This window comes from Nerophis ophidion, linkage group LG01 (assembly GCF_033978795.1).
Source record: "Nerophis ophidion isolate RoL-2023_Sa linkage group LG01, RoL_Noph_v1.0, whole genome shotgun sequence".
NCBI lineage: Eukaryota > Metazoa > Chordata > Actinopteri > Syngnathiformes > Syngnathidae > Nerophis > Nerophis ophidion.
In genome coordinates, this window is record NC_084611.1 from 25,265,088 (window position 1) to 25,279,805 (window position 14,718).

The 14,718-nt window shown below is 39.5% G+C and overlaps 1 protein-coding gene across 6 annotated transcripts in view; it reads left to right on the forward strand.

Annotated features, from left to right (window-relative positions):
• Nucleotides 1-14,718, forward strand: part of sema6a (sema domain, transmembrane domain (TM), and cytoplasmic domain, (semaphorin) 6A) — a 328,543-nt gene that overhangs the window by 249,770 nt on the left and 64,055 nt on the right. For all 6 annotated transcript variants that reach the window (XM_061899543.1, XM_061899535.1, XM_061899550.1 and 3 more), the window contains exons 15-16: nt 6,962-7,102; nt 7,180-7,254. In XM_061899543.1, coding sequence (XP_061755527.1) covers nt 6,962-7,102; nt 7,180-7,254 — 216 coding nt within the window. The remainder of the gene's footprint in view (nt 1-6,961; nt 7,103-7,179; nt 7,255-14,718) is intronic.

The following is a 14,718-nucleotide window of genomic DNA, read 5'->3' on the forward strand; positions in this document are numbered from 1 at the left end:
GTTACTTTACCAAAAATGTAAATTGTCATGATCCGCGGTCCGGATCATGTTTTTGTTATGGTCTGTAAGTTTTGGACTCCCTTAGTTCCTGTTTTTGTGCACCCTTGTTAGTTACCATGGTTACCTATTATTTCCACCTGCCTCTGATTAGTGTTCGGCACGTTCACCTGCTGCCGAGCACTAATCAGAGAGCTATTTATTCACGTTGCTCGCCACACTCGGTCTGGCGTCATTGTTTGCTTCATGGCTTGTCCACGTAAGATTTGTTGTCCATAGTTTATGCTATGTGTTAGCTCCAAGTGCCATCAGGACGTTGTGCCTTCGCCTTGTGTTCCATTTTTTGTACTACTTTGAGTTTTGAGAATTAAATCATGTTTTTACCTGCACGCCATGTCCGTAGTAGTCCATCTGCCTTCCTGGGAGAACGACCCCCGCAGTAAGCTGCGGGAACCACGTCGTGACATCATTGAATTACTATAGGAATTACTCTTTGATAAATGTAATTTATCAAAGAGAAGGCATTCCACTGTGTACCCCGGGAAGTCGTGTGGGGAGTGCTCAGAGAGTATGGGGTAACGGACTGTCTTATTGTGGCGGTCCGCTCCCTGTATGACGCTCCCTGTATGATCAGTGTCAGAGCTTGGTCCGCATTGCCGGCAGTAAGTCGGACACGTTTCCAGTGAGGGTTGAACTCCGCCAAGGCTGACCTTTGTCACCGATTCTGTTCGTAACTTTTATGGAAATAATTTCTATGCGCAGTCAGGGCGTTGAGGGTATCTGGTTTGGTGGCTGCAGGATTAGGTCTCTGCTATTTGCAGATGATGTGGTCCTGATGGCTTCATCTGGCCAGGATCTTCAGCTCTCACTGGATCGGTTCGCAGCCGAGTGTGATGCGACGGGAATGAGAATCAGCACCTCCAAGTCTGAGTCCATGGTTCTCGCCCGGAAAAGGGTGGAGTGCCATCTCCGGGTTGGGGAGGAGATCTTGGGGGTGTAAGCGGTGTCTGTTGCCCAGCGATGTGTGATTTTAGCTAGCATTTCAGCTAAACAGTTGTTGTTAGCTTTAACAGTTATCACCGGTACTTTATCGGTTCTGACTGCTGTTCTCTGTTGAGTCTTTTTACCTGCTTGAGTTACCTCTGGTTAATAAAGAAGAGGCGCCGCCCGCCCCCGCCAGCCGCCGGAGCTACGGTTCGGGCTCGTAGGCTGTGTGCGACGGCGAATGTGGAGGGAGGTTGGTGTAGGCATTGCGCGGTAGGGACTCCCAACGCGCTGGACCCTAGCGGCGCAATGGACCCTTTCTCAGGTGCGATGCATTTCAGGCCCACCGGCGGCGACGAACGGCCGTAACAAGTTCTTATCAAAAGATACCGGTATGGTGGTATGTCTCTAATATATATTTATTTCTAAAATATACCAGTATTAACTGTAATACCGGTATACCACCCAGCCCCAAGTGTATCATTTATCCACATACACTATACATACAGTTCAACGCAGGCCCTGTTACCCTGAACAAAGTTCTACAGCCGACACAGCCAGCAGATGGCTACTCTATTATTTAAAAGAGTTTCATCAGGTTACACTATGCCCAACCGCAGCTCCTAAATTAAAGACATCTACCCCCGAGGCCCTGGATAACGTAGCTCTGCGGTCGGCAACCACAGCGGAGCCCAGCTCCTCTAAAACTCATGGCTGATTAAAGGAAACACACATATGCACACACTCACATTGAGGTCTGTCTTGAGACCCAGCCCCGGTGAGATGGCTTCAATACATTACACGGCTGCCGGTGCATGCACAGATAGATGTCTGTGTATGTTATGTATGGCCTCTGAAATAGTGAAGCATCATTGTGTACTCGGCATATGAAAGTCAAATCCAGCCACAATTTTGACCCTGCCAAGGCAAATATTTAGTGGTTGGGTAATGGATGCAGAGGAATGACCAGCAGTAGTCACAGGGTGCAGTAGAAATAACACAGGCCAAGATCAGAGAAGCCATGGAAATAAGTAGTGTGTTATTGTCCTTGGCTATTTTTAAAACATTTTCTCTGAAGAAAGTCATTTTTGTAAAAGTAAAATATCTATTATTATGTTCTTACTCTAACAATGGCTTTCAGTAGCCCAGCACTGAACCAAAGCCAAGCAATCTTGTCCAAGCAAGTCCATCTGACTGATTTGATTTAAAATCATGACAAGCTAAATAATACAGTTCCACTCCAATCCTGTAAGATGGGTTTCAAAGTGGGTGCCAACTTTTAGACGCAGTAAAGTTTTTACGCTGTAGCTCCTTTTGATGGGTATTTGCTGTTTAGCCCCAATCCATCTGGACTACACTGGCAGACATCAAATATAAAGTCCATGATCTGAACATGTATCTAAACCTGTAGCAAGACATTATGGCAGGTCTTTTCAACTGGCGGCCCTGGGGCAACATCTGGCCCGCCAAAGCATTTCAGTTAGCCCGCCGAACATCACCAAAATAGGCTTTAAGAAACCATTAAAACTGGGGTTGTTCATGGATGCCTGGGGTCCCCAAACTTTTTGACCCGGGGGCCACATTAGGTTAAAACAATTTGGCCGGGGTGTGTGTGTGTGTGTGTGTGTGTGTATATCTATATTTATATATATAAATATATATATATATATATATATATATATATATATATATATATATTTATATATATATATATATATATATATATATACATATATAAACATATATATATACATATATAGACATATATATATACATATATATATATATATATATATATATGTCTATATATATAGAAATATATATACATATATATATATGTCTATATATATAGACATATATATACATATATATATATGTCTATATATATAGACATATATATACATATATATATATATATATGTATATATATATGTCTATATATATAGACATATATATACATATATATATATATATGTATATATGTATATATATAGACATATATATATGTCTATGTATATATGTATATATAGACATATATATATATAGATATATATATACATATATATATATATATATATATATATATATATATATATATATATATATATATATATATATATATACATATATATATAGATATGTATGATATAAATAGGAAAATTACTTTTTAGACAATATTATTTGCCTGAGCGGCTAGGAGACAACGAGAGCAACAAGCGGTAAAAAAATGGACGAGAAAGGACAGATTTTCCAAAAAATAATGCTTGAAAAAAAAAAAAAAATGTATATATATATATATATATATATATATATAGACATATATATACATATGTATATATATATATGTCTATATATATAGACACATATATATATCTATATATATATATGTATATATATATATGTCTATATATATAGACACATATATATATCTATATATATATATGTATATATATATATATATATATATATATATGTATATATATATATATATATATATATATATATATATATATATATATATATATATATACATATATATATGTATGATATAAATAGGAAAATTACTTTTTAGACAATATTATTTGCCTGAGCGGCTAGGAAACAACGAGAGCAACAAGCTGTAAAAAAATGGACGAGAAAGGACAGATTTTCCAATAAATAATGCTTGAAAAAAAAAAAATATATATATATATATATATATATATATATATATATATAAATATACGTATATATGTGTGTATATATCTATATGCATATGTATATATATATACATATATATATATATATATATATATATATATATATATATATATATATATATATATATATATATATACACATATTTTATTTTATTTATTTTTTTAAACTTGGGGTCCGTAGTTTTGGGACCCCTGATTTAAAGTCACATACAGTGTCTGCAATGTTTGGTGTGTGCCTGTTGTGTGTATATGTGTAAACATATTTTGTTTATTGTGTGAATATATTAACATTAAACCTTATATTCTATTTATCTAAAATACACAAAGGGCATTACACTTTTGTTATGTTTACTTTATGTTTAAATTTTCAGTCGCATTAACTTATTGACAGAAGAGGGCGTGTATGAAATACCACCAGCAGAAAACAATAAAAATGTAAACTCACTAGTTGATATTGACTGTAAAAAGTCATTGTTGCAATTGTTGGATATGAATTCAAACCATAACCAAGCATGCATCACGATATCTCTTGTCTCAAAGTAAGTGTCACGACCTGTCGCATCACGCCGTGACTTATTTGGAGTTTTTTGCTGTTTTCCTGTGTGTTGTGGCTTTTGCTCCTATTTTGGTGGCTTTTCCTGTTTTGTTGGTATTTTCCGGTAGCAGTTTCATGTGTTCCTTGAGAGCTATTCCCCACACCTGCTTTGTTTTAGCAATCAAGACTTTTGAAGTTTTGCGGACGCTATCCTTCTTTGTGTGGAAATTGTTGATCGTCATGTCATGTACCGATGTACTTTGTGGACGCCGTCTCTGCTTGTCACGCAGTAAGTCTTTGCTGTCGTCCAGCATTCTGTTTTTGTAAATTTTGTAGCCAGTTCAGTTTTAGTTTCGTTTTCCATCACCATCCCTAATCTTCAATGCCTTTTTCAGGGGCACTCGCCTTTTGTTTATTTTTGGTTAAGCATTAGATACGACGTTTACAAAGCAATTAGCTACCTGCTGCCACTTACTGATATAAAAGAGTATTACACGGTTACTCTGCCGAGTTCTAGACAGCACCGACACTCATCAACCGCGCTTTTTTTGCAGATTATGATTACTGGTTTGCATAAAATATTTTTAACCCAAATAGGTAAAATTACATAATTTCCCACGGCACACCAGACCGTATCTCACAGCACACCTGTGGTTGAAAAACACTGATGTAGTTGAATAGCCTTGCAATATGGCCTATCCTTGGACTGTTTGCCATCCTTTTCTTCAAATTTCACAGATATTTTACATGAGTATAGTGAATACAACTAAACAAAAACAATAAAGTAAAAATAATTTAACTGTGCTGTACAGGAAAAGTCCTCACCCTGCTCTGAGTTTTCCACTTCTTTGCCATGTGGCACCAAATTGCATAGAAAATATAATTGTTTTAAAATATGCACATTCACGCAGACATGACACCAGACAGCTGAGACGAAAGGGAAGGAGTTTGTTTGGCCAAACTTGACGGAGGGTAGCTTTCAATGCCACTGCTGTTTGTTACTCAACATACTGCGGCCATGTGACGAGCCTTATGGAAAGGATGAAGGGCGGGGCCTCTCATCTTCCTCTATATGGCCCTCTTGCTCTCACCACGCAGCTCCCCTAGCTAGCTGAGCAGCGGTCGGCCGTCTGCCATCTGGCATCACTCGAGTACAGTAAGTGACTTTACCCGCCTTCTACCCTCTGGCTGGCGTTAGCTGGATCAGCACGGACCTGATTGCCGAGCATGACCCAGTGAAGATGGTTTCTAAGCCCTAATTGAGAATGTTAATGCGGCACCCAAACGCCGCAGAGGGTGTGTGTGTGTGTGATTGGAGGGGGTGGTGTTTAATCCCGGGATGGAAGAGAGGAAAGGATGGAGAGAAGGGATAGAAAGAAAGATGCCAGGCACGCCCACAGGGATTACAGAGCGCTCCTATGGGGCTGAGCAGACAAAGGCTGGCAGGGACAGAGGAAGTTGATAGTAGGAGGAGAGGATGGTGTTAGTGGGTTTTATAGTAAAGTGCAGTGTTATTTGCTGACTGCTCACTGTGGCCATCTGTTGTATCCGTATCACCCTGTTCTTTATCTTCCTCTGTGTCCCACCATGACCCCGACCTCATGTTTTTACTTCTAGTATTATCTCATCTCAGCCTCAGCTAAGAGTTTGCCCCTTTGCCAGGTCCTAATCGTATCCCCTTCTTATCGCCTTAAAGAGGAACATTATCACCAGACCTATGTAAGCGTCAATATATACCTTGATGTTGCAGAAAAAAGACCATATATTTTTTTAACCGATTTCCGAACTCTAAATGGGTGAATTTTGACGAATTAACCGCCTTTCTCTTATTCGCTCTCGGCGTTGTGACATCACATAGGTAGTCAATCCGCCATTTTCTCAAACACATTACAAACAACGAGTCAAATCAGCTCTGTTATTTTTAGTTTTTTCGACGGATTTCCGTACCTTGGAGACATCATGCCTCGTCGGTGTGTTGTCGGAGGGTGTAACAACACGATCAGGGACGGATTCAAGTTGATTTACGTGGAGTGTGCTAACATGATATTTAGGCTAGCTATATGTACATTTGTAGCTATATTTGCATCCAGCCTTTCCCTCCAACCACATTTAATGCCAAACAAACACTTACCAATCGACGGATTTAAGTTGCTCCAGTGTCAAAAGATGCCAAAGTCCCTCGTTTGGTCTGCACATTAAGACAGACATGGCACAGAGATGTATGGATATCCTGCAACACTTAATCGTTGGTTAGAAGGCGATCGCCGAATAGCTTCAATAGCTATTCGCTCAATAGCTTCAGTTTCTTCTTCAACTTCGTTTTCGCTATCTGCCTCCATACTCCAACCATCCGTTTCAATACGTGCGTAATCTGTTGAATCGCTTAAGCCGCTGAAATCCCAGTCTGAATCCGAGCTAATGTCGCTGTATCTCGCTGTGCTATCCGCCATGTTGAGATCACTAGATGACTTACAGGAAAATGGACGGTGGATTGACAGATAGCAAAAATCAGGCACTTTAAAGCCTTTTTTCGGGATATTCCATGATAGGTAAAATTTCGAAAAAAACTTCGAAAATTAAAATAAGCCACTGGGAAATTATTTTTATTGGTTCTAACCCTTCTGAAATTGTGATAATGTTCCCCTTTAAATCGCCATCAAATCTTTATTTGTTCTCTCCCCCCCCCCCATGCAACAAACTTTGTCTCCAAAGCAAAATGGCCTTCTTTATCTTGTCTCTCATATAGGTGCAGTATAGACGGAGTCGAGGACAAGCGCATCGCCAGCATCCAGATTGATGCCAGGGGTCACGCCTTGTGGGTTGCGTTCACCTCCTGTGTGGTTAAAGTACCGCTGTCTCGCTGCGAAAGGCATGGGAGATGCAAGAAGTGAGTTTGGCAGCCATAGCAGTCTCATGCTTTCACCACATCAACAAGTGCTTAATGATTTTGTGTGTGTTGCTCAGGTCCTGTATCGCCTCTAGGGACCCTTACTGTGGTTGGGTGTCAGAAGGAGCCTGCAGACAAGTGGTTGACACTAAGTAAGTCGCCACATTCACACTGTTTGAATAAACAACGGCTGAGTGGGACGAGGAGATCTTTAAATAGTCTATTTCCCCTTTCTCACTGCGCATTTGTAGTCCCCTATTCTGCAAAATTGACTTTTTAATAATATTCTGACAGTGTCCCTAGTGCCTGTTTATGATCTCCAAATGTAGGGAAAAATCTCATCTTCATTTTTTCCCTCCACTTTTAATAGAAGCCGGGGCGTTTAACCAGAGTTGCGGGATTTCATGACATCAAAGAGGAAAAACCTTCCTTATTGACATGTTACCACGTCTGAGCTGGTCAAAAGTCATGTCTGTTTCTTTTGTAGACAAAGCAAGAACAACATGGTGTAACAATATATCAAGTCGCTTTTGATCAAACCTTCTCCCCTCTTGACTACTTTTGGTTTTTGATTGATTGATTGATACTTTTATTAGTAGATTGCACAGTTCAGTACATATTCCGTACAATACACCACTAAATGCTAACACCCGAATAGGTTTTTCAACTTGTTTAAGTCGGGGTTCACGTAAATGAATTCGTAGTACAAATATATACTATCAGCATAATACAGTCATCACACAGGTTAGTCATCAGAGTATATGCATTGAATTATTTACATTATTTACAACACGGGGGTGGAATGTGGAGGGGGTGGGGTTTGGGGCGGGGGCTGGTTTGTCCATGGCGCTAAGCCTTTTGGGTAATGTTGCATATAAACATTCACATCCTTGTATTACGCCTGTTTGGCATCGTGGTACCGGGTTCGATTCCCTCGTAGATGCGTCAACAAGTGAACACAGCCAAGGTAAGATTTTAACAAATTTATTCTACAAAAAGGGAGCTCTGAACAGAAACACTGGAGCTAATAAAAAGCTGACAAAAAAACGCTAGTATGAGAACTAGGATATACAAACTGAAAACTAAACCGGCACGTAGGCACAAAAGAGAAAACAAAACATTCAGCATGAGAACCGGAATGAACAAATGGCTTAGCGTTAAAGCTTGCGGGAATATACATACGTGAAAAGACTGCAGGCGTAACTCGTTGCGTGAAAAGCAAATTATGAACCCAGGAAGAAAGAACAGAAGGGGCAGGCTTATATAGTGAAGGTGATCAGAAAAACAGGTGTGCGTGGACCGGGAGTAGCAGCTGAAACTAATAGGTAACCATGGTGATGGACTAAACGGGAAGTAAGTGGGTCAGACGAAGAATGAAAACACAGATGGAAAAATAAACAATAACGTGAAGATCCGAGTAACGGATCGCAACACCTTGTTATGTATTCATATGCTTGTTTAACTTTTATTTACCCAAGGTAAAATAAGATTATGATTTGCATTACCAACCGAGAAGCATTTACTTCGTATGACAGAGATGTTGTACTGCGATAATAATCTCTTTCATTAACTAAAATAATGTACAATTATACCAGTAGTGTGCCATCAGGGCCAGCAAGGCCATCTCTGCTGGCCTAACATGAATCATGATCATAAATTAATAAAACTACATTTTATTTTTAATTGAAATTCCATATATGTGTATTAAAGTATTCATCATATTCTCGTCATGTCATATTAGGCTCCAGTGTTGCTGTTTTTGAGTTAGCTTTTACCCAAACAGAATTCAGCTACCTTGTTGCCAGCGCTGTGTGAAACGCTCTTGTACTTGGTATCATTACAGTGGATGTTAGGTGTAGATCCACCAAAGGCGTTTGTTTACATTGTGACGGCGGTGAGCTACGGTGTGTGGTAGAGCATGTTTAGCTATTCCTCGTCCTGCAGGGATGATACTTGTAAGAAACTTACTTTATTTGTCGCCATGGAGACCAGGATTGGTGATTTAGAAGTAGCTAAAACACTGCTGACTGGGGCTGGACTGTAGCCGCTAGCTGGCTAGCTAGCCATGTCTTCAAGCACCTTTTCTTGAGGGCGTTTCAGTGTTATAACTTCACCTTTATCGTTTACCAGTTTTTAAGCCAAAAAGCGTCCGTTCTCCCTTTTCTGTCAGCACTCTGTGTCTGTTTGTAAGTACTCCCTGATTGTGCTCTTCGGAACATACATGCGAACATGCTCCTCTGCTCGTAAAACCAGCAATGGCACGACGACAGGGGCACTGGGGACCGATACTTTTCAGAGGCAGTATAGTACCGAATATGATTCATTAGTGTTGCTGTACTATACAAATATGATTCATTAGTGTTGCTGTACTATACAAACTCCGGTAGACGGTACAACCCTACTGCCTCATGTTGGGAAAGTGCAACAAACTGAAACACTTTTATTCAATTTATCAGATACAACATAACTGTTGATAAATATGGAACCTTTAAATACTTATCTTGGTTCCACATTCTATTGATTCCATTGGCAAAAGCAGGTTTTATCAGACACTACCGTGTTCTACATGGGTTTGAATTTTTATTACAACATGGTCGTGGACCAAGCTTAGCATTTTTTACTTTTTATCAGGTACTGCTCCGGCAAGGCTTCAGGTTTGAATATGGGCTTTTGTGCGTTCAGGCCTGCTTCCTTCCACAGCCCAAAAACAAAATATACATACACTGTATGTTAGGATCGTTTAAGGTTGTAATTTCCATGAGTGATTATGTGAGGTGAATTGATAACTTAATGTACTTTGAAGGAGAAAAACGCCATACAAGTGCACCATATTAACCCCTTGACTAGTCCACTCCACTTATCTCTTTTTTGGTCCAAGAGCAGAGTGGTTCAGTTGCTATGGCGATGAATGTATTTATTTTACAGGCGGGATTTGAGTGAAGGTTGCCTGTTGAAATATCAACACTGAATTGATCCACTTTTTGAGGAAAATGTGGCTATTTTTGAAGTGAAGTGAATTATATTTATATAGCGCTTTTCTCCAGTGACTCAAAGCGCTTTACATAGTGAAACCCAATATATAAGTTACATTTACAAACTGTATACCGTATTTCCTTGAATTGCCTGCCTTGAACTACTGCCGGGTCAAACTCGCTTCCCAAAATAATTAGCGCATGCTTAGTATTACCGCCTGGCCAAACTCGTGACGTCACGATTGATACTTCCCCTGTCATCAATTTCAAAATGGAGGAGGCTGATTTCAATACCGGTAATTTGAAATCTCATAAAAGGAAGAAGATTAAGAGCTATTCAGTAGGATTTAAGGTCCAAGCTTACATCACACTCAAATCTTTACTGCATACCTTTGGTAAGTGCCGGAGTGAGAAGAGGTTTTAAAATAATTAGCGCATGCTTACTTTTACCGCATGCCTTTGGTAAGCGCAGGAGTGAGAAGAGGTTTTAAATTAATTAGCGCCCTGGCGGCAATTCAAGGAAATACGGTATTTAATAGATTATTAAGGAAAATTCATGCTAAGAAAGTAGGTTGAAGATTTTGGAAAAATCGATCTGTCCTGGGTGAACTCTCATCTCTCGCTCCAGCTCCTCACAAGTGGTGCATGTAATGGATGGTTGGAAATATTTTAAAATTCATAGGAGAAAGAAAGTTACAATTGGAACAAATACTTCATAACCAACCTCCATTTTAGGCTTAACGAGTATGTTGGTCTGGTGAATTTGAAGGTAATGCTTGCAGGAGTGAAAGGCCATACAAATGTTTTACAAGTTTCTTCCAGTCCAACGGTCCACTTTCTCTGCGATGCCTTGTAGCCTTCATCTCCGGATTTGACATGTCACTGAGCTTTCTAATTTTATGGTGTGTAAGTGCAATTTCCCTCAGCTGCAAAGGTTATTGGAGAGCTGAATGGAAGAAAGTACCGTATTCCGCCCAATCTGGGGTTGGCTGCTTGGCCTCGGCAACACTTGATGGTCATGCTGGGTATAATATTGTGGTCGTAGCTTGGACACAGAGCCTGACTATACTGTCCGAGCAAACAGCATAGCTGAGCTTTATGGTGGGGAAAAAGAACATATTACACATCAAGTCATAATAAAAGGACTGGCACTGAATGTTTTTTTGCGTGCCAGCTTTACCATAAGTAACACCTACCCTGTTTCAGTGGAACCTCAATTTACAAACTCAATTGGTACTAGAACATGGTTTGCAAACCGAAAGGTTCCAATAGTGAAGCAGAGTTCCCCATAAGGAACTCTCTAAAGCAGGGGTGTCAAACTCATTTTAGATCGGGGGCCACATGGAGAAAAATCTACTCCCAAGTGGGCCGGACTAGTAAACTCTCGGCACGATTACTTGAAAATAAAGACAACTTCATATTGTTTTCTGGAACAAGCACATTCTGAAATTGTACAAATTATAATGTTGTTGTTTTGTTTTTACAAGTACCTGTTGTGGTTAATAGTACATATACTTTATTTGTCGTTATTTATATTTTCTGAATAAATGTACATCAATCAACTCATTGGTGTTGATTTTCAATCCATCAAGATTGAAATATTGTATCAAAATCAAATTACAAGATTTTATTTATATAGTTTGATCATTTTCTTTAACTGATGTACTAACATCATGTGGTTTATTTTGTACATATGTAGCATCATCTACAAAGATACAATGAATTGCTTTTGCGACATCCAGTGGACACATTTAGAACACAATATGTTTCTTTCATTGAAAAATTTCAGATTAATTTTTATACTTAGCTAACTCAAAACTGTACAAAAAGAACACTAACTTCAGAAGTTGTTATTAAAAACAATTTTGAACAGTATCTTGTATTCAAGTTCATTGAAAATGAAACTCATTTGTTAGCAGAAATCATATAAAATCAAGTAAGGGAGCACATATTAAAAAAATGATTGTACAGTCATTTTTTACCTTCATTTATTTCCTGTTTCCCCCCACATTTTCTGGGTTGCATGCCTCTTTTCCTTTTTTTTTTTGCCATGTTAGTGATGCCTCTATATAAGCAGCTTGGACTGCTCTGCAATATGGCCCCCAGTCACCCACCCGCCCACTCTTCCACTGGTCCATTCATATGATTTTACAATTGCCATTATGCAAACGAGATGCATGACTCACTGTCCTCTACAAATCAGCACATTAGACTTTGTCTGCTAATTGAATTCCATGTAAATGTGGTGAGTAAAGGTGATTGTATCGTAAATGAGAACCATGAATCAGAATGGGCTTTTCTATATTTTGCATTCCTATGTTGCACTGTTTGCCAATGAAGATTCTGCTTGCCAATTACCTTCTGCTATGAATAATTAACACACATACACCTAAAATAATGCCTGCTTTTAGGAACCTAATTCCTGCCTGCGCTACTACAACACATCTCGCATGCAAATCACCTGTGAGTCGGTGTAAGTGCTTCCTTTAATGTACACTGCAGATTGATTTAAATATGCAGGATCTTAACCTGCCTCACAATACGAAGTTCCTGCAGTCTTGGGTTCAAATCCAGGCTCGGGATCTTTCTGTGTGGAGTTTGCATGTTCTCCCCGTGACTGCGTGGGTTCCCTCCGGGTACTCCGGCTTCCTCCCACTTCCAAAGACATGCACCTGGGGATAAGTTGATTGGCAACACTAAATTGACCCTAGTGTGTGAATGTGAGTGTGAGTGTTGTCTGTCTATCTGTGTTGGCCCTGCGATGAGGTGGCGACTTGTCCAGGGTGTACCCCGCCTTCCGCCCGATTGTAGCTGAGATAGGCGCCAGCGCCCCCCGCGACCCCGAAAGGGAATAAGCGGTAGAAAATGGATGGATGGATCTTAACCCCCAGCTGAACTGTCTGCTCTGCTGAGCAAGTTGCCGTCACGGGACTCTTTGACACGAGCATTCACGCTGTGCTTGGTTCACTTTCGCGTGTGCCACATCACGGTTAGATTTTGAGGGTGTGGTCTGGGTGTAGGTTATCACATCCAGCAGGTGGCGGTCAACAGAATAACTGTGTTACTTCTCTTCTCGATTGGTGATAAAATTAAACAATTTACGTTTAATTACAATTGGTATAGCACTGTTTTTGTCTGTTCCTGTTTGACTGCGTTCATGCCAACTCTCCTTTGTCCCTTCATAGCTGTGAGAGTCAGCAAACCTTATGAAGTTGCTTTATATTTAAGTTAAGGGCACATTTTAATACCAAACCAAAAAAGCTTACAAGTATATATATTTTTTTATATTAAAAAAAAAAGATGAAACAGAGATACTTTATATCAGGGGTGTCAAACTAAAATACAGAGTGGGCCAAAATTTAAAACTGAACAAAGCCGCGGGTCAAGGTTGAACAAATTAACCTTTTAATAGGCCCCCAAACATGTTTTGCATTGAACATTGATCAAGCAAGGCTTATATAGAGTAACTTTATAGTGACATGCAAAATCGAGTTTCAAATAATAATAATAAAAAAATATCAATGGCATATCAAATAAAATTTAAATACAAATTTAATGCCTCTTTTCTATTTGCAGCCTTCTGAGGTAAATATCAAAATATATTGTAGCGTCCCGAAAGAGTTAGTGCTGCAAGGGGTTCTGGGTAATTGTTCTGTTGTGTTTAGTGCAGATGTTCTCCCGAAATGTGTTTGTCATTCTTGTTTGGTGTGAGTTCACAGTGTGGCGCATATTTGTAACAGTGTTAAAGTTGTTTATACGGCCACCCTCAGTGTGACCTGTATGGCTGTTGACCAAGTATGCGTTGCATTCACTTATGTGTGTGTAATAGCCGCATATATTATGCGAGTGGGCCTGCACGCTGTTTGTATGGAGGAAATGCGGACGTGACGACAGGTTGTAGAGAATGCTAAAGGCCCTCAATATAAAAATCGGGAGAATGCTTGCCCCGGCAGATTTTCGGGAGGGGCACTGAACTTCGGGAGGATTGGCAAGTGTGAGAAATTGAGGTGTTACAGCGGCACCGCTGATGTGTAATAACAGCGGGCCTGCTGTATTGTTAATTTGATATTACCTCAAGGGCCAAATTAAATTACACGGCGGGCCAAATCTGGTCCGCGGGCCAGAGTTTGACACCCCTGCTCCATAAATTCAGCCCAGCAACACATGGCTGGTTAGTCTTTTTTTTTCTGGTGGCGCTGTCCAGGAAAAATCCAGTGAAAATTGTTTTTATTACATTTTTACACGGTTTGTTATAGGGTTGTACGGTATACCGGTATTAGTATAGTACCACGATACTAATCAATCCTTTTCGGTACTAAACCACATCTGAAAAGTACTCCCACCCCCACCCTCCAACCCTTACTTGGTATCAGATTGATACCCAAATTTGTGGCATCGTTCAAAACTAATGGAAAGTATCTAAACAAGAGAAGAATAAGTGATTATTACATTTTAACAGAAGTGTAGATAGAACATGGTAAAAGTGAAAGTAAGCAGATATTAATAGTAAATGAACAAGTAGATCAATAATTAATTTTCTACCACTTGTCCTGAATAATGTTGACCAAATAATAGAATGATAAATGACACAATATGTTACTGCATATGTCAGCAACTAAATTAGGAGCCTTTGTTTGTTTACTT